A 22,958-nucleotide genomic window follows, 5' to 3' on the forward strand; every position below is an offset into this window, starting at 1 on the left:
AAGTTTCCTTATAAGCAGGATTTGTGTTAATCTGGTTACATTATCAGATGGAGTCTTAGATGAAGCAAAACTTTAAAAGCTGCATTTTGAAAGTTTTAAAAAAAAATTCTAATAAAATCCTAACCTCACTGCTAACAGTATGGCCGCTATACTGCCACTTTGCTTTAACTGACTGGAGCAATAGTAATTCTTCTTAACCTATAGAGAGATCCTTCATATGCCTCTAAGTCAGTTTTAATGTTTAACAGGCTGCTCAGAATACTAATATGAACTAGCATATTATCAAAATTTCACAAAATTTAAATGCCAAAATAAAAATAAGTAAATTTCTAAACTTCAGGGGAACCATTGCCAGTATCTTTGTGTATGTTTGTCGTAGAAGTAGGAAGATGCATTTACCTTTGGCTATTGGCCAACTTCAAATTGCCTTTCCATATATAATTTAGTGGTAAATTTTTGCTTTTTTGCACTTGTTTCATTTCTTGAATTAATAGACTATATTTTTATAAATTTAATTAGCTTAATAGTGTCTGGTTAGTTTATTAGAGTGTCTGTGGTTAAAAGAACATAATAGCAAAAAAAAAAAAAAGAACATAATAGCATAAAATTCTAGGACCAGAGTTTTAACTGGTAAAGACCAATAGCTAAAAACCTGTAGGTCATGCCTAGAATCTGTCTAATATAATGGTTTGCTGACATCTAGTGTAGTGTCTTTATTAAGAGCTAGCTTATTATTGGGAGAGTTGAGCCAGAACAACTCTAGAAGGCACAAGTTATTGATAGTAGCAGTTAGTTATAGAGGGATAAGATGACAACACTCTCACTTACCTGAATTTTAATATATCCTGTTCACTAGATTAGTTTGTGTTTGGAAATGAATTTTAGTTAAGTGAGAAATACCTGTTGTTTGCGTCCTGTCATTGTTCATTAATATGTACAGAGAATAATTTAAAATTTTATTCATGGATATTTGGAAAATTCATTTCTAGTAATTTTATAAATATTTATTGCAATATTTTAAAGTTTACATATATGGAGTCTTTTCAGCCCTTAATTGAGGAATTTTGTGACTTGGAAGAGCATTAAGCTTGGATACTAAGTTTTTATTGTTAGAAATAGAACTTCTCTATTTTAAAAAAAAAAAAACTGATGCTTTTTTCAAATAAAGTATGAAAGATTGACATTTTTACCTAGATAGGCGCTTTTTTTTTTTTTTTTAAGTGTAAGGATTCCCAGTTTTAGGCTTTCCAATTTAATGAAGAACAATTTTTTTCTTAATTTCCACAAGATAATTAATAAAAAAACATTGTGAATAATGGAGAGTATTTTGTTGCCTTGTGCTGCTTAGCAGCCTTTCCCTAATAAACCCCCTAATATTGCCATATAGACATTTAGCTAATACAAATATCTAAGTTTAAAAACAAAGAATTAATTTAATTAGAGGTATGGCCAGATTACTGATGTCTGGTGCATATTTGCTTTAAAACATAATTTGAATGTATTTGAGTTTTTCTACTTAGGAAAATGAAGGAAGGTCAAGAAAAAAAATTTTTTTAGCTTTATCTCATTTAGGCCAGGTAAGGCAGGAAAAATTTTTTCCAAGTAAAATATTTAAATGGATCTAACAGTTTCACATTTTTCTTCTCTTTTCCTTTTACTAAGAATTTATATGAAGAGAAACTCTTCTTTAAAAATGTTCCAGATAATCTAACTAATAATAATCCAACACTAAATTTTTATTATTTTAATACTGGTACATACAAAATTGTTGGTCCCATACTAGTTTTATACATATGTATATAGTATTAAAAGCATTTGAGAGAAATGGAAACTATAGAACTATTACAAAATAGTAAAAGGAGTTACCAAACCAAATTTTTATTCCATCTATCATGTTTTATAAATAAATTCAGTTTAAGCCTCCCTTTGTGAGACACCTGGCTATTTCTGCAGTGTTAAAACAGTGGATTAAGGGAATAAAATTTGAATTAGCTAATTATCTGACATTACAGAAGGGAAAAGAACCTATGAGACTAAATTCTACTTTGTAAACAATTTGATAAAATTATTTTGCATTTTAGATACACCCATAATAACGTTGAAAGCCAAGAAAGGTTTATGATTGGTTCTGCACTGTATGTTAACTTAAAAAACAAATTATTTTTTAAGTGCACCATAGCATTTTTCTTCCTGAAAGAACTTAATTCATATTAAATGTGCCGGTTATATTCCATCTTTCTAAAAACAATGTGCTTCACCTGCCTATTATTTGATAGAAAGTATTAAATCAGTTAAGATCCTTAGACATTTCTGCATGTAAGTTTTCACTGAATTTAAAGGCCAATTGAATAAATATAGTTTGATGTAAGTAGTTCTGTGAAGTTTGTGTAGTGATCTTAAATGTCCACAAGCAGTATATTAAAACCCTGTTTTGTATAGATGAAGCAATCTTCATAAGTTCCCGTTATCAAGATTGCATTTCATGTGCTATTTTTCCAGAACAGTAGGAAGACGGCAAGTAAAAGATCCATGCTAGTCTAGAAACACTGCTCCAGAGATCTTAATTTACTAATTAGAATGAGCCATTTTATGAAACCACCCTTCTGCAGTGATAGTACATAGTACTTAAGTTTTAAAGTAAACTAGAACTACCTTCTACTCTGAGTTTCTCTCTTCAGTGTCTATAAAAGTGAGAGGGAAGTTCCAATTTGTAATTTTTCAAACATTTGAGTTTTTGTATGTGTTTAAGTGGGTGAAAAACAGATCTGTCCTATTAACCCTAACAGAAACCTGACTTCTGTGATACTATTATTTTAACAGTATTAGTAAGTATATGTTTATGTGAAGCATTCATAAAGGCAAACAGCAATCCTTTCTGTTATACAGCCAACTTAAGATCAAGTATAGTATGTTGACCTTTAGGTAAAATACACTTTGAACATAGGGATTTGGACCTCAAGTAGCTGTTTTAGAGTTTGCATGCTAAAAAACCCTAGAATACACAAAATTTCTATATATTTGTCTGTAGAAATGGGTTTCTAAATTTAGCTTAGAGTATAAAGAGCACCCCAGAGAATATTCTGAATATGTTGAGAGAGGAATTTATATATAATCAGATTTTGTTCTTAAAATTTTTTAGTTACGGTCAAAATTTGAGAATGTAGATTGGAAATAAACTACAAATGTTCATGGTCGTATGTGTTTGTAAAATTGTATAGCATACATCAATTAATAGTTTAAATATTTATATGCATTTTCTTTAATATAGATTTATGTGATTTTTAAAACCTTAGAGTTAATAGTGTGTTCTTCATTTTTACCAGAGTTCATTTTAAACATGTTTGTTTAGGTTTTACTGCAATCACAGCGACCAACCCCATTTGGCTTATAAAGACTCGGTTACAGCTTGATGCAAGGTATGTGAATTCCTTAAAACAAAATTAAAATTGGTTTCAACTCATTTTTTCCTGTAAATTTATAACTGTGAGATATCAGTGCCATGTATCTAGCCATGTTTTTCCCCTCTTGCTGCTGAATTTGTCTTTTTTGGTTTGGTTTTTGAAACTTGAGTCTCCCATCAAAAGCAAAAGTAATATAATGGTTGGCAATATGAAAATTTCTAGGGAAGAAAGTATGTGTTGTGTTTTTATTTTTATTTTTTAATATTTTATTTATTCATGACAGACACAGAGAGAGGCAGAGACATAGGCGTAGGAGAAGCAGACTCCATGCAGGAGCCTGATATGGGACTCAATCCCGTAACTCCTGGATCACGTCCTGAGTCGAGGGCAGACACTCAACCACTGAGCCACCCAGCCGTCCCTGTGTTGTGTTTTTAAAGAAAAGAAAAAGAATGTATATTAGACTAGCCCAAACAGTGATAATTTCACTATATGAATGATTATGACTGGCCTCCCGGCAGTTGAACAATACACATGGTCAACTAGTCTAGCCTAAATCTTGAAGGATGGGCAGCCCCGGTGGCTCAGCAGTTTAGCACCACCTTCAGCCCAGGGAGTGATCCTGGAGACCTGAGTTTGGGTCCCATGTCGGGCTCCCTGCATGGAGCCTGCTTCTCCCTCTGCCTGTGTCTCTGCCTCTCTCTCTCTCCCTGTCTCTCATGAACAAATAAAATCTTAAAAAAAAAAAGAAAAGAAAGAGAGAGAAAGAAAGGAAAGGCAAAGAAAATACCAGGAGTATGCTTTAGTATGTTGTGGGGTGGATCTGTGGGGGTAGGGGGTGGAAGTCCTGAGAAAAGTATGGCTTAAAACTATTATTTTTTCACTTAAAATTATAGCACAAGCCATCACAAGTTCTTAGGCTTGGGAGTGGTGGGGAATGAGATAGGGTTGGGTAATAGTGAAAGGTTGGTTTAAAGATGCCAATTTATAACCATGAAATCAAGAACAGGGCTGATATGTTTGCATATTAACCTTTGGGACTAGTAGTATTTTAACTTCTAATGAGGAAGTCTCTGATGGCAGAAACTGATTGATTACAGTTGGTTGCATGGATCATTCAACGAAGAAAGTATTCAGTGTTGTTAATTGAGGACAGTAATTAGTTATTTATCATGTGGGTGTCTTAATTGTATTTTTATTTTGTTATGTCAGAAACAGGTTGTATATAATTTATAAATAGATACAATTTTTATTTCTTTCTCTGTAGGTAGCATTTATTGGGAGCATCACAGTGTAAGGTCATATTTTTACAAACTCAAAAATATGTATTTGTATAAGTAAGAGTAGATACACTGTCCTTAAGTAGCACTAAGGAAGTTTTACTGGGCACAATGCTCAATAAATAGTTGGTAAGTATAGGGGTCCTCATTCACTGTTCACCATGATACTGACATGAAAGGTAGGACCGTTGCCTTTAAAGGATCATAGGAAATTTGACTTAAATTCACACATTTTTTTGGAAAGAACTGAGTGGGCTTTGAAGAATCCCTAAAATCTACAAGTATTAGATTAATTGTTCTCCTTGTTTTGTGATGTACATCTTTGGTGTCTCAATCACTCTTTTATTAAGTGCAAAAGAAAGCTCAACTTAGAACTGGATTCAATGATTTAATGTAATGAGAGTTTGTTTTTATCTTGAGCTGTAGTCACAATGTATTTGGACTAAAGGATTTTATTTCTTATCCCTACAATACAGACTTCAATGAGGACATGAAACTGAAGATTTAATGTAGTGTATTTTGCATTAGTAGAATAAACTACTTACATGTTACCCATCTAATATGACGAACTTGGGACAAAAGAATAGGAAATCTAAAATGAATGCTTTAAAACTCTGGTTTTACTTCTTCATGAGTTAAAGAGGATCATTCTATATTTAGAGTGGCATATTTTACTGTATTTTATTTACTTTGTTTAAAAACCTTGACTACTTTGTAAGTAAGATTTTTCTTTTTTGCTCTTCAGGAACCGTGGAGAAAAGCGAATGGGTGCTTTTGAATGTATTCGTAAAGTGTATCAGACAGATGGACTTAGAGGATTTTATAGGGGCATGTCTGCTTCATATGCTGGCATATCAGAGACCGTTATCCATTTTGTTATTTATGAAAGTATTAAGCAAAAATTACTGGAATATAAGATTGCTTCTACAATGGAAAATGATGAAGAGTCTGTAAAAGAAGCATCAGATTTTGTGGGAATGATGCTAGCTGCTGCCACCTCAAAAACTTGTGCCACGACTATAGCATATCCACATGGTAAGAGGAGTTGAGTTTGTATGAGAAATTCTATTAATTTAGAAATATTTTCCCATGTCAACCAAAAGCCCACTTATTAGAACATTTATAATTTTATCGAATTCTGGGCAGCCCCGGTGGCCCAGTGGTTTAGTGCTGCCTTCAGCCCGGGGTGTGATCCTGGAGACCTGGGATCGAGTCCCACATCAGGCTCCCTGCATGGAGCCTGCTTCTCCCTCTGCCTGTGTCTCTGCCTCTCTCTGTATCTGTCATGAATAAATTTTAAAAAATCTTAAAAAAATAAAAAATAAAAAAAATAAAATCTTAAAATAAAAATTTATCGAATTCCAGTAAAACAAAATATAGTTCTTAGGAGTTCATCATAACAGTGTATAAGTAACTGTTTTAATCAGTCAGTATATATTATAGTAGTATGATAAGAGATTTAGCATGGATTCTGGACAGTCACATAACCCAGAGTCAGATTCTAGACAGGTGATGTTTGGGCAAGTTATAAAAAAAAAAGGGTTATAGATAGTGTACTAGATACTTTATATATAATATTGCCAATCTACAAAAAATTCCTACTGAATACTTACATTCTCTATTTAAGTCTAAGTATACTAGAACATAACCAGAATTTGTCTTCATTTCCAAATGGGAAACAAGAAATGTTAAGATTGAGTTGCTGAAGGGGTCACATAGCTTACTCAGATCACATAGTTTACCTCAGTGGAGGAGCACAGATGAAATGGAGTCTGTAATACCAAAGGCCAGCCTATTATAGTATAAGCCAGTTTGATTAATAGATAATAAAATCACTTAAAAATTTGTCTGTAAGATGCTAAGGTTTTTTTAATAATTTTGTTCTAAGTGTAACCTTTTTTTTTTTTTTTAAGATTTTATTTTTTAAGTAATCTCTATATCCAACTTGGGGCTTAAAATCAAGAATTGCATGCTACACTGACCCATCCAGGCACCCCTGCTTTGGGTTTTTAATCTAAATGCTTCACTTTTGTTACACTGATTAACATTTACATTCACCCTTTTAAAGCTAAGGCTCTGATCAAAACTGTATCAAGACAAATGCGACCAGGCTAGGAGGAAATGATTATTTGCTCTAAAATGTAATTTATGAGTAAAATCAACTCTAATCCAGTTGAACTATGAACTTACCTCTGTTTCCTGAGGGAAGTTCCTAACTTCTTTCTTTAAGAAAAGTCAGAAGAGGACAGTATCAGCAGCATAGTTTAGGTTCAGCTACTTTGGGATACCTAGAACTTTGGCCAGCTAAGGTGAGAGGCAGTTTTAGAGTTGTACATGCTGTCGCTTCAAGAGAGATGATGTCATTATAAGAAACAGTATTTTAGAGTGGAATATATAAATGGCATGAGTTTTTAAGATAGGACACAAGAGATTTCAAATATTAACATTTGCAGTGAAAATAGTTCTAGGCCATTGTCCTCAGGCCCATCAGGAGTAGTGTGTTGGATAAACAGTCTTTTCAATAGAGAGCTCTGAATTCTTGTCCGAGCCTCTACCCCAACTGACTAAAACCTCTCAGCAGTCTGATTTCCTCACCTTTCAAAACTTAAATAATGACTAACCATATAATCTTTATCTCTGAGAGCTCTAAAATTTTACGATTTTTGCTTAGTTGCTTCCTAGATGGGGCCTTTATCTAACGGCTAGTATTTTGAACATTTTTAGCCTCATGTACAAGAAATTTCATGTTAGTATCTGTGGACCACTATAAATAGATAATCCTATGTTCTCGTTGTGGAGTCCACTTAAGATCTTTTGTGTTTATTTCTCACTGTATCTTTGTGTATTTATCTTTGATATCACCTGCATTCCCTTTTCTATTCCTTCACCTTTTTCTTATCACATGTATTCTCCATTTTATCTATATCTAGTATATAACTGATACTTCTGTTTATTACCATTCAGGAACCTATGAAATTTTATAATTAGTACTTGTTATTAGTGATTTTAGCCAGCTATCTTAGAAGTTTGGTGGTATTGTAATAAGACCAGTTTCAGTAAGTTGCACATTAAAAATCACTCCTTGTTTATCCTAAACTTTCACTTAAAAACTGATAAATGGAATGTGCTCAGCATTAGGAGGATATAAAGATATCATTAATGTTTTAAAATGACTTTTTTCCCCCCTAAACAGAAGTTGTAAGAACAAGACTACGTGAAGAGGGAACAAAATACAGATCTTTTTTTCAGACACTGTCTTTGGTTGTTCAAGAAGAAGGTTATGGGTCTCTTTACCGTGGTCTAACAACTCATCTGGTGAGACAGATTCCAAACACAGCCATTATGATGGCCACCTATGAATTGGTGGTCTACCTTCTGAATGGATAGCAACTTCAGGCTGCCACACTACGAAGAGGGAAGACCAAAAGATTACAGTGGACCATGCAGTATCAAAGCCAGCATGGTGGACAGAAGAAAAAAGTTTGGGAACATGTAACTATGCCTGAGTGGAAGTTCGGCTGTAGGAATTAAAGTAATCATAATCACATTACTTGGTGTTTTTCAGTAATGTGGGGGAAAAAAAAAAAACCTAGGCTGCCTCTAAGAAAAAGCCTTTAGAATCACTCCTTCCTCCAAATTGCCATTTTCTCTACCATGTCCACGGGACAAGTTGCATTTTGTTGATTTATGGCAGTCAGAGTATAGTGTTTATTCCATGAGCACTTTTCCAGTCTTCTAAACAAAGCCATCCCTGATTGTATAAATATTATAACTATCCAAAGATAGTATTGACAGTCATAAATATCTTACCTCTGGCTTCTGTGTAATTCCTGTAAAATTGTAAAATAACAAGAATAAGTGAGATCTTTAGTATTATTTTCCCATTTCCTTGAGAGGATCTGGAATGTAAAGTTAATTATTTGGCATTAATAGTCACGAGTTTTGACAACTAATGAAGTAATGTCTAAAGATCTTGTGTATTTTTAGCTTTAAAATATTTTGGTTTCCACTGCTAACTAGGTGCTTGATGTTTAGCATAAAGTGAACACTTCTGTTGTTCATTAACATATCAAGCTCGATGGTAATAGTTTGGGACAGAAGAAACCAGTAAACTGTTGATTCTTGGCCATTTCAATAACTTGAGCACATCCTCATACTTCTCTAACTTTACAATACATGAATGAATGCAGTTGTCTCATCGTTGATTTATAAGTTATGAACTTGAATTATCATCTATCATACCTAAGTATCATTTTCTTAAAGTAGAAAAAATTCACCACTTCTGAAGTCTTTCTCTGTTTTCACATTAGGAATTTGAACCTTTGAATTTTTTCCAGAAGATCAAGTTAGATCGCATTTATTTTGTAGAGAAAATGGTAATTTTCAGCTTTGCCCTAATAGGTTTCTTTTTTTAAGGTGACATCATAAATATCTGGGGCAGTATAAACAGAACAGGGGCCCTCTGCTGTCTGAGCAGGTAGTGATCCTAATTAACTAACAGTTTTGTAAATGAACAAACTGCTTTTGACAAGAAATTTATGCTATCCTGATTTCTTAAATAGTAAATCAGAAAGATTCAAGTTAATTCAGATTAAGTGTGCTAACAGGATATAGCTTTTACATTTTGCTGTTGAGTTCAACTGTACCTTTTAATACTTAAATGTATTTTGTATGGCCCTTATGAAGATGTTTGCTGTGTAATTCTGTTAAGAGACATTTGCTTATGTATGTTGCTATACTGGTATATAAAACATCTACAATTAAACTCCAGTGTGGTACTCATTTCAGTAAAGATGAACTGTACGTTTTGTGCAATGGCTTTATCTTAAGAATGACTCTTTGTGAATGCACTTTGTGGCCTTTTTTTGGAGGGGGGATAAGAGTAGGAGAGAATTCCATGTTAAGATTCTTTTTTTAAACATTGGTCATGTATTAGGCAGAAACTATGTGCAAAACATTTTTCTGGGTTTTAGATACGGTGTTTTGAAGATCTTTACTAATATGTTTTATGTAGTCCGTGTACACTCTAATGCCCCAACACAGAAAATTGTAGCACGTCATTGCAAGCTTTCTCCACTGTCACCAGTGAAACACAGTGCCCTCTTAAATTCCTTCACCTTCTTAACTCCTTATAATCAACAGTAACTGGATGTTTTTGAGGTGCTTCGATTGGAATTTAAAAATATTCCAATCTATTTGGAGACCAAAGGCAAATTCAGTTTCATTACCTTTGGGATTATTCGTACCTTTTACGGTGAATTTTAGCTTTGACATTTATTGTGAGAAACATGCCAAAAAAAAAAAAAAAATCATCCAGGGGTTTCTAACTTAAATCTGTAGAGAAAGTCTCAATCTATAGTGTTTGCCTTTTCAGGTGCCACTTATACTGCCTAATACAGTGCCATTTGCCTTGCAAAGATTCGTAAACATTAGTTGTGTCGAATGTAGAACAAATTCCCCTAAACTTAATGATCTCAGTACACCACAAATGATTAAGAATGATATGAAAACCAGCAGCTAAGGAACATCTTATTATTTAGTGTTAGCAAATTCATAATAAGTGTCCTTCAAGGATGAACATATATTCTACTCCTGTTTGTATTTTAGCAAGTAAAACTTATGTTGACCTTTAATGCATTATATTTAGCTTTTAAAAGTGAGTCTTTTCTATGTACTGGAAGAAAAGATCTTAGAGTCTTAGACTTTGTTTCTTTGTGCAACAACTGGAAAGGAGCAATGAAGCTGATTTTAATTTTTTTTTCCCAAAGCACAATCTGCCATAGTTTACTTTATGTGTGACAGAGATAATTTTAAAAAGAAAGCTATATAAAAGTTGTATATAAAGTTTGTCTCTGAAACACTTCTTTGGAGATTTTTTTTTAATTGATGCAAATGTTTAAAAAAAATGCATACTTAAAGGACTGAATTTTTTTAAAGCTGTGTATTGTTTTCATCTATTTTCTATCAGATGACTTTTTATTTCTAGTATAGAAATTGGCAGCATTCTTTGTATTTGTCTGTACTTTTATTATAGAATCTTATCAGGAAATTGAACTTGTTAAAGCAGTAGATACTGAAAGAGTATGCTCATAGAGCAGCAGATAGAACTTTGGTACCTGTGGCTTATAGACAGTTTTCCTAAATTTCAAAGTCCAAATCTGAGAATTACCAACCCTAGGACTGTGGAGTATAATACAGTGCTTTTGAATCCAGAAAAAAAAACAACTGTATCACCAAAGCTTTGTCTTAATTTTCATTATGTATGTAATTTTATGGAACCAACCTTACTAGATGGGGCTCATGAGTAATTTATTTGTGACTTTGGAACCGGGATAGAATATTGTTTGGTCATTTAATCTAGCCTTTTGTTTCCTAAAACGTAATGCCCATTGTACTGTATTAGGACCAGGTTGTTAAAAATAATGAGTGTTTGCTCTTTTACTGGAGTATACACATGTCAGCATTTTTAGATTTATTGTAAGTCACTAAAAATACTGATTTGAACTTAAAAGATTTAAGTGCTAGAAAGCCTATCCTTTATTCCTTCAGCATTGTTCATGCCTGTCTTCTGTTGTTTACATGCTCTTCTGCCCAGACTATTAGTACTGTAGGGACCCCTTCCTTTGGGGCTGATAAGTATAATAGTTGAGCCTTTCTGTCTACTGATCATGACTTAAACATTCCTAAGAATAAAGGTGTTTCTGAATGATTTAAATTAGAAAGAATTTTAATTATATGAAAATATTTAATGCAATGTGCTTTCTGTCCACTCAAGTCTCTTCTCCATCATGCCCCTTACATTTCTTGTTAATCTATACACTGCTTTTTATGCTACTCCTTTTAGAAACTGAAAATTCTAGTTTCACTCAGTTTTTATGTTGTTAAACATTTGAATGTGTACCCCTCATATGTGAACAATTAAATTATGATCTATTAGTCATAGATAAATAATCAGCTTCAAAAGAGTTGATATCTTTTGACCATTTCTGTGAGGTTTGCTATTCTTGCATTTTGTGTACATGGCTGTAAATGATGTGCATTTATTCTATTTATGTTAACTAGCTGAATTTTATTTGAATTGTTAAAATTAAAAAATTAAAATATCCTTATGAAAGTATGGAAGTTTTTTTCCTATAATGTATTGTAATATTTTGGCTTGATGAGAATGTAATCACATTTTCTTAGGATTATGTGAAGAACAAAAGTGCATTGCCATTTTCAAGGTAAGTGTCAGGCTCTGATCTGCTAGACATGGTGATATCTATAGGAAACAAAAGGTCAAATTATCTAATTCCCTTGGAGTTCAGTAAGATACTTCTGTTCTGACATATTTTCCACAGGTTTATTGATATTTAGATACCATTCTTTTCATGTATCAAAACATCTAATTTGCAAAGAATATCTGAGAAATTTGATCCTAATTAGGTTATTTCGGATACCTCCCTGGGTTGTAATGGTTTTTTAACATTATGACTTTTTGCTAGTTTTGGTTTTAGTCTTTCAGAAAGGTAAGAATATTAAAAGTTAAAGGGCTAGAAACTTTAGAATAACCAAATGAATCCACGTATGATAGGTTGAAACAAGTGACACAGATGTGTTGTATAGAACCTACCCATTTTACATTTTGTCGGTTTTATTTAAGTTTTCACAAGTTGTAGCTACCATCAAACGTCACCTAGTTTGTTGGTGAGGAAACCAGGACAAATTTGTCACGTCCCTTTTCTCTAACATAAAAATTGAAAGCTTGTGGCTGGCTTTCCTCTGAAGACTGAAATGGTGAGATGAAGATATTGGCAAAATATATCAATGGTTGAGGTTGGTATGACAAGCATATTTTAATGCTTAGTGTCCTAGGTTTAAATTATGTGTATGTGTGTTTATTATTGGATATTAGAAGCCATGGGAGAGGAAGGATTTTTTTTATTTTTTTATTTTTATTTTCGCATTGCACAAACGAGCTGGCTACCTTAATATATATGGAATGAGTTCAGTAATTTAAAATCATGGAGTGCTGTGCTTTTTTTTTTTTTTTTTTTTTTTTAAGATTTTTATTTGTTCATGAGAGACACCAAGAAACAAAGGCAGAGACACAGGCAGAGGGAGAAACAGGCTCCCTACAGGAAGTTCGATGTGGGACTGGGTCTCCAGGATCATGCCCTGAGCCAAAGGCAGACACTCAACCGCTGAGCCACCCAGGCGACCCTATGCAGTGGTTTCATGTGGTTTTTCAGCAGGCTACAGATTGAATAGACAAGTGATATTTGGAGGAATATTAGTCACAATGGGCATTTTTTTTAACTTGGTGTTCTTAGTTCTATTTATTTTTTTACACTAGATTTTTCAACAGCATTTAGGATGTCACTGGAATGATGACAAAACAAATGATTTAGAGAAAGGATTTGTGGAGATTGGCTCAAAATGAAACATTGGAAGATAATAAATAGAACTAAGTATATAAATTGGAGCTGTTTTTTTTTTGGAGCTGTTCTTGAAGCTGATGTATATATAAAGCCTTAGGTTACTTCTGAGGCCCCTGGATTCTTTTTCCTTCACCAAAGTGTCTTTGTAACAACATCGCAAGTCAAACTTCACCAAATTCAGTGTATCTTAGGTGAGTGTCCTCAGTTTTGCTACCTTTGAGCCTCAGGGATGTCATGTTCTCTGGAAGTATTCTGGTGATTAATTCTTTTAGAAAGACTCAGAAAGGTTGGCTGGAGAAAATAGTACTTAAGCCTTATTTTGAAACCAATTTGACAGGCTGATTTAGAGAGGAGCATTCTTTGCTGAAACAGATGAAAGTGTTCTAGTAGCCCATCTGGACAAGTAACCCATTTTCTTTTATTCTACCTAGGAATTGATACGAAAAGTATCTTGAGGGGCACCTGGGTGGTAGCCTCGCTGAGCAGCAGACTTTTGGCTTGGGTCATGATCTAGAGGTCATGGGATCGAGCCCCCCCATCCCCCATAGGGCCTACACTGGATGTGGAACCTGCTTGGGATTCTCCCCCTTTCCCTCTTCCTCCCACTCTGCACCTCCCCCTGCTCATGCCTGTGTGCTTGCTCACTCTCAAATAATAATGTTTTTTTTAAGTGTCTTGAGATTTTGAAATGAGAATTCTAAACCTAGTCTTGTTCAAAAGAGCTCATCACATCCCGCTCAGCAGAATTGCTAGAGTCATGTTTTCTGTGTCCCAATCCCTCACACTTCCAAAGCAGCTCCTTGACTCTCATAGTCCAGGATAAAAGGCCCACTTTCAATCTCTCTTTCTGAATCTTACCTTTCAAGATTATCCAGGAAGATTGATCTCCATTGATGAACTTAATCTGAGGTGTTTTTAATGACAGGTTATTAGGTCTAAATTTTCCTAAATTATGTATTGGCTTGTTTTTTATTGTCCCCACCCACATAAGTTGTGCTAGAGCAACTGGATATTGATATGAAAAGTGAGCCATTACCTCACCATCCTCAGTATGATCTAAAAGCAGAAATTAATGCAAACCTAGGGGAAAAAAGTCTTCGCAACCTTGGAATAGGCAGAGGTTAGAATGTCCACAGAAAGCACCAACCATTAAAAAGAAAAAAAAAACCCTCAAAATTAAAAACATCAAAGTAAAAGATGCAGCCACAGACTGCAAGAAAATATTTACAATAGGTCTGAGGGGATATGTAATAAAATATACACACAAATACATAGGCAATTACCTAAATGCTATTTTTAAGTATATGTAAAGATGCTTACCATGTTTAGTAATATGTTAGAACCACAAATAAAAACACAATATAGCCAGTACAGTGAGAAGTAGAGACAATACCAAGAATGCAGAAACAACTGGAACTCCCTACATTGCTGTTGAAAATGTAAAATGGTACAGCTACTTTGGAAAGATGACGTTTTTAAGAAAGTTTAAAACTTTCTATGCTATAACTCAGAGTTACTACTGGTGTGGAAGAGCAGGATGGGAATTTACAAGAAAAATGGAAATCTCCACAAATGTTCCTTGCTCTTCTATTTCTAAAGGTGGATATTGAGGGAAAGTCAATTGTAAATTCATGCAGTGAAACCGCACATAGCAAACCAAAAGGCAAAATGGTAATTACTGATACATGCAATATAGATGAGTATTAGAAAAACAGATTAAAGAAGTCTGGCACAGAATAGGATACACCATTCCATTTATATGACGATCAAGAACAGGCAAAAGTAGCTTGATAGGAATCAGATTAGTAATTGCCTGGAGATGGAGAGGAGTTGACTAGCAAGGGGCCTAGTGAAACTTCCTGGAGTAATGGGAAAGTCCTACCTGTTGACCTGGGTAGGGTTAAACAGGTGTGTACATGATGTGAAGATATATTAACTGTAGACTTAAGATCTGTTCACTTTAAACCTGTTTTTTAAAAATCTAAGTGCAAAGTAAAAAAATGCTGGAGGGAAAGTAAATTTGAACGCTGCCTAATGAAATATGAAGGCTTGAGGTCCTGGAATTATCAAAATATAGTTCATAAAATAGTCATGCTTAATATGTTTCAGGAAATAAAATGGAACTTTTAAAATTTCTGATTTTGGTATCAAGTAGCACCTCTGAGCTATTCACCTCCATGACAACTAGATCTCAGAACATGCTCTTTAAGGCCTAGCTCACACAAAGTAGAAGGGTTCCCCAATGACCTTCCCCTTCCCTTCCCCAATGCCAAGCCCAAAGCCAAACAATTAGAACTGAATCTGGATTATTCAGGGTGGGGACTGATGCTGGGGCCTAGATCTCCAGGAACAATTATATCTGGGGTCTAGGCCTGCAGAGCAGGGGCATCAGCAGACTTAGGTGCTCCCAGGATCAAGGGGTACTCCCCAGGATACTAATACAATCAGAATCAAATCTGGGAGGAAGCTCTCCAAGTTAGGTCCACAGACTCCCATAGCCTTAATGATTACCAAACACAAGACCTGCCACTGCTAGCGATTGCAGAAACATGGGAACAACAGATCTACCCCAGCAAGGACTTCAGAGAGAAAAGAGTAGCTAGTAGTTGTAATTACAAAGTTGAGCCTACACTGTGAAATAAGGAACGGACAGATAATAGTTAACCATAAAAATGAAAACTATAGGGCAGCCCGGGTGGGTCAGCAGTTTAGCACGGCCTTCAGCCCAGGGTGTGATCCTGGAGGCCCGGGATCGAGTCCCACGTCGGGCTCCCTGCATGGAGCCTGTTTCTCCCTCTGCCTGTGTCTCTGCCTCTCTCTCTCTGTGTGTGTGTGTGTCTCTCATGAATAAATAAATAAAATCTTTAAAAAAAAAAAAAAAAAAAGAAAGAAAGAAAACTATAGGCCCTGAAATCAAGAACTCAATGGGTAAAAAATATGTGTAACTGAAGTGATTTCAACTTGATCTATTGGGATTACCAAGAAGACAGGAAAGGTAAAGAGAAGGACTATGAAAGATCAGTAAGGAGATAATGGAGGCTGGAATGAGAATGTTTAATGTATTTCATCATATTTGGTAAATGAGCAGAATAGAGAAGAGGCAATATTTTAAAAGATAATTGGAAAATTCTCAGAATTGATAAGCATGAATGCATAGCTCCACAAATCACAATGTATCCTAATTTGGATTAAGACCTGCCTATAAACATAGCAATATGAAGACTACCAAAGTGAAGTGATGGTTTTGATTTTTGCTACTGACAATGGGCTAGGTTTTAGGGCCAGTGCTCCTAATGAGTGCAATTAAAATGCTAGGTAAAATATTTTAAAAATCTCAATATCCGAGAGTGAACATTATAAGGAATGAGCAAGCCAAAATCCAAGACATGATAAGAGCCTAGAAAGTTGAGAGAGCACTCCAAGCTACTTAGGACCTAGAAGCAAGTGAGGCAGAAGTAGATGACCAGGTCCCATTTAAGTTGAGTCTGATAGACGCTTCCCATTACTTCCCCCAGGAGTAAATTCAGATTCCTTCTTCCATCTCCATGGGAGTAGACACAGTTTCCTTGTTGCTGAGCAGAACACAGAAGTAACAGAGAAAAAGCCCAACTCTGAGACCAAGCACTGACCCCTGAGCAGAATTACAGCCCAACTTTGCATTGCTAGAGTGGGGAGGGGACCCCAAGATGAATTAAAGTGGTCCCAGACACATAGGATCTCACATGCATGGTAGATGCAAAGACCATTCTTTTCTGGAAAAAGCGGACTGCTCATCTTAGGTCGTGGTGAGAACACGCCAGTAATTTCAAGGACTATAAGCACCACACGGTCGATAATAAGCACACAAGGAAGCCACACCACTAGTGACAACCCTTAAAAGCAAAAAAAAAAAAAAAAAAAGGATTATGGAGTTACCAAATATAGACTAAAATGCAAATGAGTACAGTTTTAAAAATATAAGACATGCTTGAAAATAGGAGAGTAGAACACTGAAAAATGGTTGAGCAGATTTGAAAGCCAAATATAACTTCTAGCAGTGAAAGCTAAAGTTTAAAGTACAGTTGGACAAAGCTGAAAAACGTGGTTTAGTGAAAGATGGAGCACAGTGCTGCAAGGAAGAGCAAGAAGACCCAGAGGAGACGGTGAGATGCAGACAGGACACACAAGCCCAGTGCATGTGTGACTGCTGTCCCAGAGAAGCAGAGAGAGTGGTCCAAGGAGGTCATCTCAAGTGAGAGGTTGAGAATTTTCTAAAACTGATGAAGAACTGACTCCTCAGATTGAAAATCCCAAATAAACCCAAACAGAATACCTAAAAAGGAACTTGTATCTACACATGGTATCATGAAACTAGATAACCAAAGGCAGAGAAGATTTTGGGATAGAAACATCCAGACTTTTACCTCTGACACAACCTTCAAAGTAGTGACAGCCAGTCTAACAACTATGTTAAGATGCAGAACGAGAAGAGAATGGGACGATTCCTTCCGATCTGTGGCCAAACCAGAATTTTACACCCAATAAAAATCCTTCTAGGCATGGGAATGGAATAAAGACATTTTGGAAAAATTAAAAGAGGGAGTGTGCTATCCTGAGATCATCAAAAGAAATCCTAAAAGATGTACCTCATACAGAAGGATTTGGTGGTATTTGATGAAAGGCCTAAGATGCAAGAAAGATGCTAAGCAAAAAAGCAGAAATTCAAGTGGACAAATAGAAAGGTGGTTAATCATATAAAATAGTAATAATAATGGGATTTTTTTTAAAAAACGAAAAAAAAATATAGCACATTACATTTTTATGAAAGGTGGGAAGGAAATAAATGGAATTGAAGTGTTCTATGAACCTTCTATTATTCTGTGGGAAGACGAAGATTTGGATTCATTTTAAATGTTAAGTATGTGTTGTAAACTGGAGGCTAACCGATGAGAGGACAGAAATAGTACCACTTCCATACTCAGAAGGGGCAAACATGAAACTATTCTTTTCAAAAATCAGTTAAAAAGGAGTGCCAGAAAGGAGAGACAAACGGCATGAAATTGATTTTTTTTAAGTAAACTCTACGCCCAAAGTGGGGCTCAAACTCATGATGCCAAGACCAAGAGTCACATCCTGAGCCAGCCAGGCACCCCAGAAATAATATGGTTTGAAATCCAAATATCTCAGTCGTTACGTTAGTGCAAATGGAACAAATTCCCCGGTTTAAAGGCTGTCAGACTGGATTTAAAAGCAACAAAAAGCTATTTGTGAGAGACATGGTTAAACCATAAAGACAGGCTTAGGTTGGAAGTAAAAGGATAAGACTTGAAAATACTACCCAAAGGAAACGGGTGTAACTATATTACTACCAGAGAAAACAGACTTTAAGGCAAGAAAGCATTACCAGAATTCAGGACTTTTGGTCACTGCATGACCATACAAGATTTGTTTCTCTAAAGGTACAATGATTTAAAATTTTCATATGCCTGATAAAATTCCTTCATCGTGCAGAGCCAGAATTGAAAGAACCACAAGAAGAAACAGATAAATCCACAGCAGCAGTGGGAGCCTTTAGCAAACTTCTCTCAAACTGATAGAAGAAAACAGTAAGCAGATAGAGTTCAAGGGTACGGTTTACAACCTTGACCCAATGGAAATGCATAGAACACTGCACTTAACATCTGCAGAATATGCATCCCTATTTATAGAAATCGACCCAAGGAATCTCATCAAATTTCAAGTATTGAAATCATACAGAGGATGCTCTCTGACCACAATGCAATTAAACTGGAAATCAACAAATAAATCATTGAAGAACTTTGTAAGTTTGGAAATTTAGACACATGCTTCCAAATAACCCACAGGTCTGCTCAACCACACGGACAAAATATTCTGAGCCGAACGATAATGAAAATTCTAAATGTCAGAACAGATGAATGCGGGCTAAGCAGTCCTTGGAGGAAATTTTAAATTTTAAGTCCATATATTAGAAAGGGAAAAAAGGCTGCAAATTAATGAGGTAATAAGCATTTGTATTAGTTAGGGTTGGCTAGGGCACAGTAGTTAGAGACTCAGATGCTTAATGGCTCAACCTAATAGACATTTTACAGCTTGCTCATTTAACGAGCTTAGAGAAACAGGTTGACTCTGCTCTAACAGTTCTTCAGGGACTCCGCTTCAGGGAGGCTCTGCTAGTCTCAACATTTGCTGTCCAAGGTGGACGGGGGCTGTGGTTCTCAGACGTCAGCCTATATTCAAATCACACGGACGGCCTGATTTGTTTCTCTGGCATTTTTTAAAGTAAAAGATAAATGTTTATCCTTGGATAAACTGTCAGTAGGTGGGCAAAATTGCATCATTTGGGGAATTAATTCAGAGAATAGAACTACTACCTGTATTTTCCCCATGCCATGACCAAAGTATTTTCTCTGCCCACCTCCCCGAGCTTTTAGATATAATTGACACATAATATTGGGTAAGTTTGAGGTGTTCAACGGGATGATTTAATACACTTAGATACTGGGAAGTGATTACTGCAAGAAGGTTAACACCTCCATCCCCTCAGGTAATTACCATTTTTGTGTGTATGTGGTTAGAGCATTTAAGATGTACTCTTGGGGGATCCCTGGGTGGCTCAGAGGTTTAGTTCCTGCCTTTGGCCCAGGGCGTGATCCTGGAGACCTGGGATCAAGTCCCACATCGGGCTCCCTGCATGGAGCCTGCTTCTCCCTCTGCCTGTGTCTTTCTCTGTGTCTCTCATGGATAAATAAAACTGTAAGACTTTGTGTGTCTACCTCTCTCTTTCTCTGTGTCGCTCATGGATAAATAAAATCTTTAAAATAAAAAAAAAGATCTACTCTCTCAGCAACTCTCAAATATATCACACAGCATTGTTAACTACAGTCACCGTGCTCTACTTTAGATCCCCAGAAACTGTTCATCTTATAACTGGAAGTTTGTACCCTTCGACTAACATTTCTCTGTTGTCTCCACCTCCCTGCACCCCACTCCCAAGTCCCTGGTAACTACCACTCTATTCTCTATTTCTGTGAGTCCAGCTTTTTTAGATATAATGCGATCACGCAGTATTTGTCTTTCTCTATCTCACTGATTTCACTCAGCATGTTGTCACGAAAGGTAGGATTTCTTTCTTCTCTAAGGCCGGGTAACATTCCATTGTGTATATATACCAAACTTCTTAACCTGCTCATCTGCTGTTTTCCTGACTTGGCTATTGTGAATAATGCTTCAGTGGACCTCAGGGCATAGATATCTCTTTGAGACAATGATTTTGCCTCCTTTCATATAGACCCAGAAGTGGGATTGCTGGATCATATAGTAGGTCTAATTTTAATATTTTGAGGAACCACCATACTTCCATAGTGGCTGCACCAATTTACATTCCTACCAACAGTGCACGAGGGTTCCCTTTTCTCCACATCCCACATCCTCGCCAACACTTGTTGGCTCTTATCTTTTCAGTGCTAGCCATTCTAACGGTGTGAGGTGATCTCTCATTGCGGTATTGATTTGCCTTCCGCTGGTGATTAGTGATGCCGAGCATCTCTTCATATGTCCACTATTTGCATGCCTTCTTTGGGAAAATGTCTACTCAGTTCATTTGCCCATTTTAACCAGATTATTTGTTTTGTTGTTGTTGGGTGGTATGAGTTCCTTACATATTTCGGATATTAACCCCTTACCGGGTATGTGGTTTGCAAATATTTTCTCCTAGTCCACCGGTTGCTTTTCCATTTTGTTTATTGTTTATTTTGCTGGGCAGAAGCTTTTTCGTTTGATGTAGCCCAATTAATTTTTGCTTTTGGTGTCATATCCAAAAAGGTATTACCAAGATCAGTGTAGAGGAGCTTTTCCTTTATGATTTCGTCCAGGAGTTTTACGGTTTCAGGTCTAACATTTAAGACTTTAATCCATTTTGACTTAATTTTTATGAGCAGGAAAATAGGAGTCCAATTTTATTCTTTTGTATGTGAATATCCAGTTTTCTCAACGCCACTTATTAAAAAAGACAATCTTTCTCCCATTAAGCATTCTTGGTCCCCTTGTTGAATATTAGTTGCTTGTTTGTTTCTGGGCTCTCAATGCTCTTCTACCAGTATATGTGTCTGGTTTTATGCCAACACTATACTGTTTTAATTACTACAGCTTTGAAATAGAGTATTTTGAAATCTCTGGAGAATGGTTTCTCCAGCTTTGTTCTTCTTTCTCAGGATTGCATTGGCTATTTGGGGGGTTTTTGTGGTGCCACATGGATTCTAAGATTGTTTTTCTTATCTCTGTGAAAGATGCCATTGGAATTTTGATAGGGATTGCATGAAATCTATAGATGGCTTGGGTAGTATGGACATTTTAATAATATTAATTCTTCTGATCCATGAACACAGGATATTTTTCCATTTGTGTCATCTTCCATTTCTTTCATCAAAGTCTTACAGTTTTCAGTATACAGATCTTTCACCTCCTCAGTTAAGCTTATTCCTAAGTATTTTTATAGTTTTTGATGCTACTGTGGGGTTCTTTACTTCTCTTTTAGGCATTTCCTTGTTACATCTATTTTTTTTTTTTAAGATTTATTTATTCATGAGAGACATAGAGAGAGAGGCAGAGACACAGGCAGAGGGAGAAGCAGGCTCCCTCTGGGGAGCCTGATGCAGGACTCAATCTCAGAACCCTGGATCATGACCTGAGCCGAAGGCAGACACTCAACCACTGAGCCACCCAGGTGCCCCCGCCTTTTTACATTTAAAGTAACTATTTTAGGTAAGGACTATTAATGCCACCTAATTCATTGTTTTCTGGTTGTTTATAGTTTCCTCTTTACTTTCTTCCTCTTTCTGCAATCCTTTGTGGATTGATGATGTCCGTCGAGGCATGCCCTGATTTCCTCCTCTTTAGCTCTTGTGAATCTAGTAGGGGTTTTGCTTTGTGGTTACCATGACATAGAACAACCTGCAGATAGAAGTCTATTTTACATTGTTAACAATTAACTTTGATAGCATATCAAAACGTTACCCTTTTACTCCCCCACCTTTTATGTTTTTGAGATCACAATTTATCTCTTTTTATATTACATATTCACTAACAAATTATTGTAGCTATTGTCATTTTTAATATTCTTGTCCTTTAACCTTTATACAGTTAACGCTACTGTATTACAATATTAGAGTGTGCCGAATTTGTACACTTATTCTTATCAGTGTATATTTTCATATGTTTCTGCATTTAATTAGCTAAATTTTATTTCAGCTTGAAATTCTAGAGGGCTTCTTAAAATGCTGATTGCTGGGTATCATCCCCAGATTTTGATTCAGTCGACCTCACCTAACCTGTGGCCCAAGAATTTGTATTTCTAACAGGTTGCCAGGTAATGCTGCTTTTGGTTCAAAGACCATACTCTGAGTCCCACTGAACTTTGGATTATTTATATCCAAGTCAGCTGGAAAGAAGAATGAGCCTGAATGGGTATCAAATGTCTGCTCACATTTCACTAGCCAGAAACCAGTCATGTGATCAGACCTAACTGATAGGGAGACTGAGAAAATAGAGTAACTGTTGGCCCAGGAAAAAAAAGAAATATTTTTTTTGTCAAGAGCTCTGTGACAACATCCTTTGCAATGAATTAGAAAAAGAAAATAGAATAAACTCAAATAACTTAAAAAGAAAATAATTAAGACCAGTACTTGATGAACTAAAATCTTATAATACAATATAAAATCAACAAAGCCAAAAACTGGTTCTCTAAAGAAGACTAATAATACTGATATTTTTAGAATATTGTAAATGCTAGGATAATAACTAAAAGTAAATAAAACAAAAAAGTATACTTAATAAGCCAATAGTGGAGATAAAATGGAATA

The 22,958-nt window shown here is 35.6% G+C and overlaps 1 protein-coding gene across 1 annotated transcript in view; it reads left to right on the top strand.

The window, feature by feature from the left end:
* The window catches only part of SLC25A36 (solute carrier family 25 member 36), a 36,873-nt gene extending 25,075 nt beyond the window's left edge, over positions 1-11,798 (top strand). Inside the window, exons 5-7 of the mRNA XM_072726988.1 lie at positions 3,350-3,416; positions 5,427-5,716; positions 7,875-11,798. Coding sequence (XP_072583089.1) covers positions 3,350-3,416; positions 5,427-5,716; positions 7,875-8,068 — 551 coding nt within the window. The 3' untranslated portion in view covers positions 8,069-11,798. The remainder of the gene's footprint in view (positions 1-3,349; positions 3,417-5,426; positions 5,717-7,874) is intronic.
* The last annotated feature ends 11,160 nt before the right edge of the window (positions 11,799-22,958 follow it).

Source organism: Vulpes vulpes, chromosome 11 (genome assembly GCF_048418805.1).
Source record: "Vulpes vulpes isolate BD-2025 chromosome 11, VulVul3, whole genome shotgun sequence".
In the NCBI taxonomy this organism is placed as follows: domain Eukaryota; kingdom Metazoa; phylum Chordata; class Mammalia; order Carnivora; family Canidae; genus Vulpes; species Vulpes vulpes.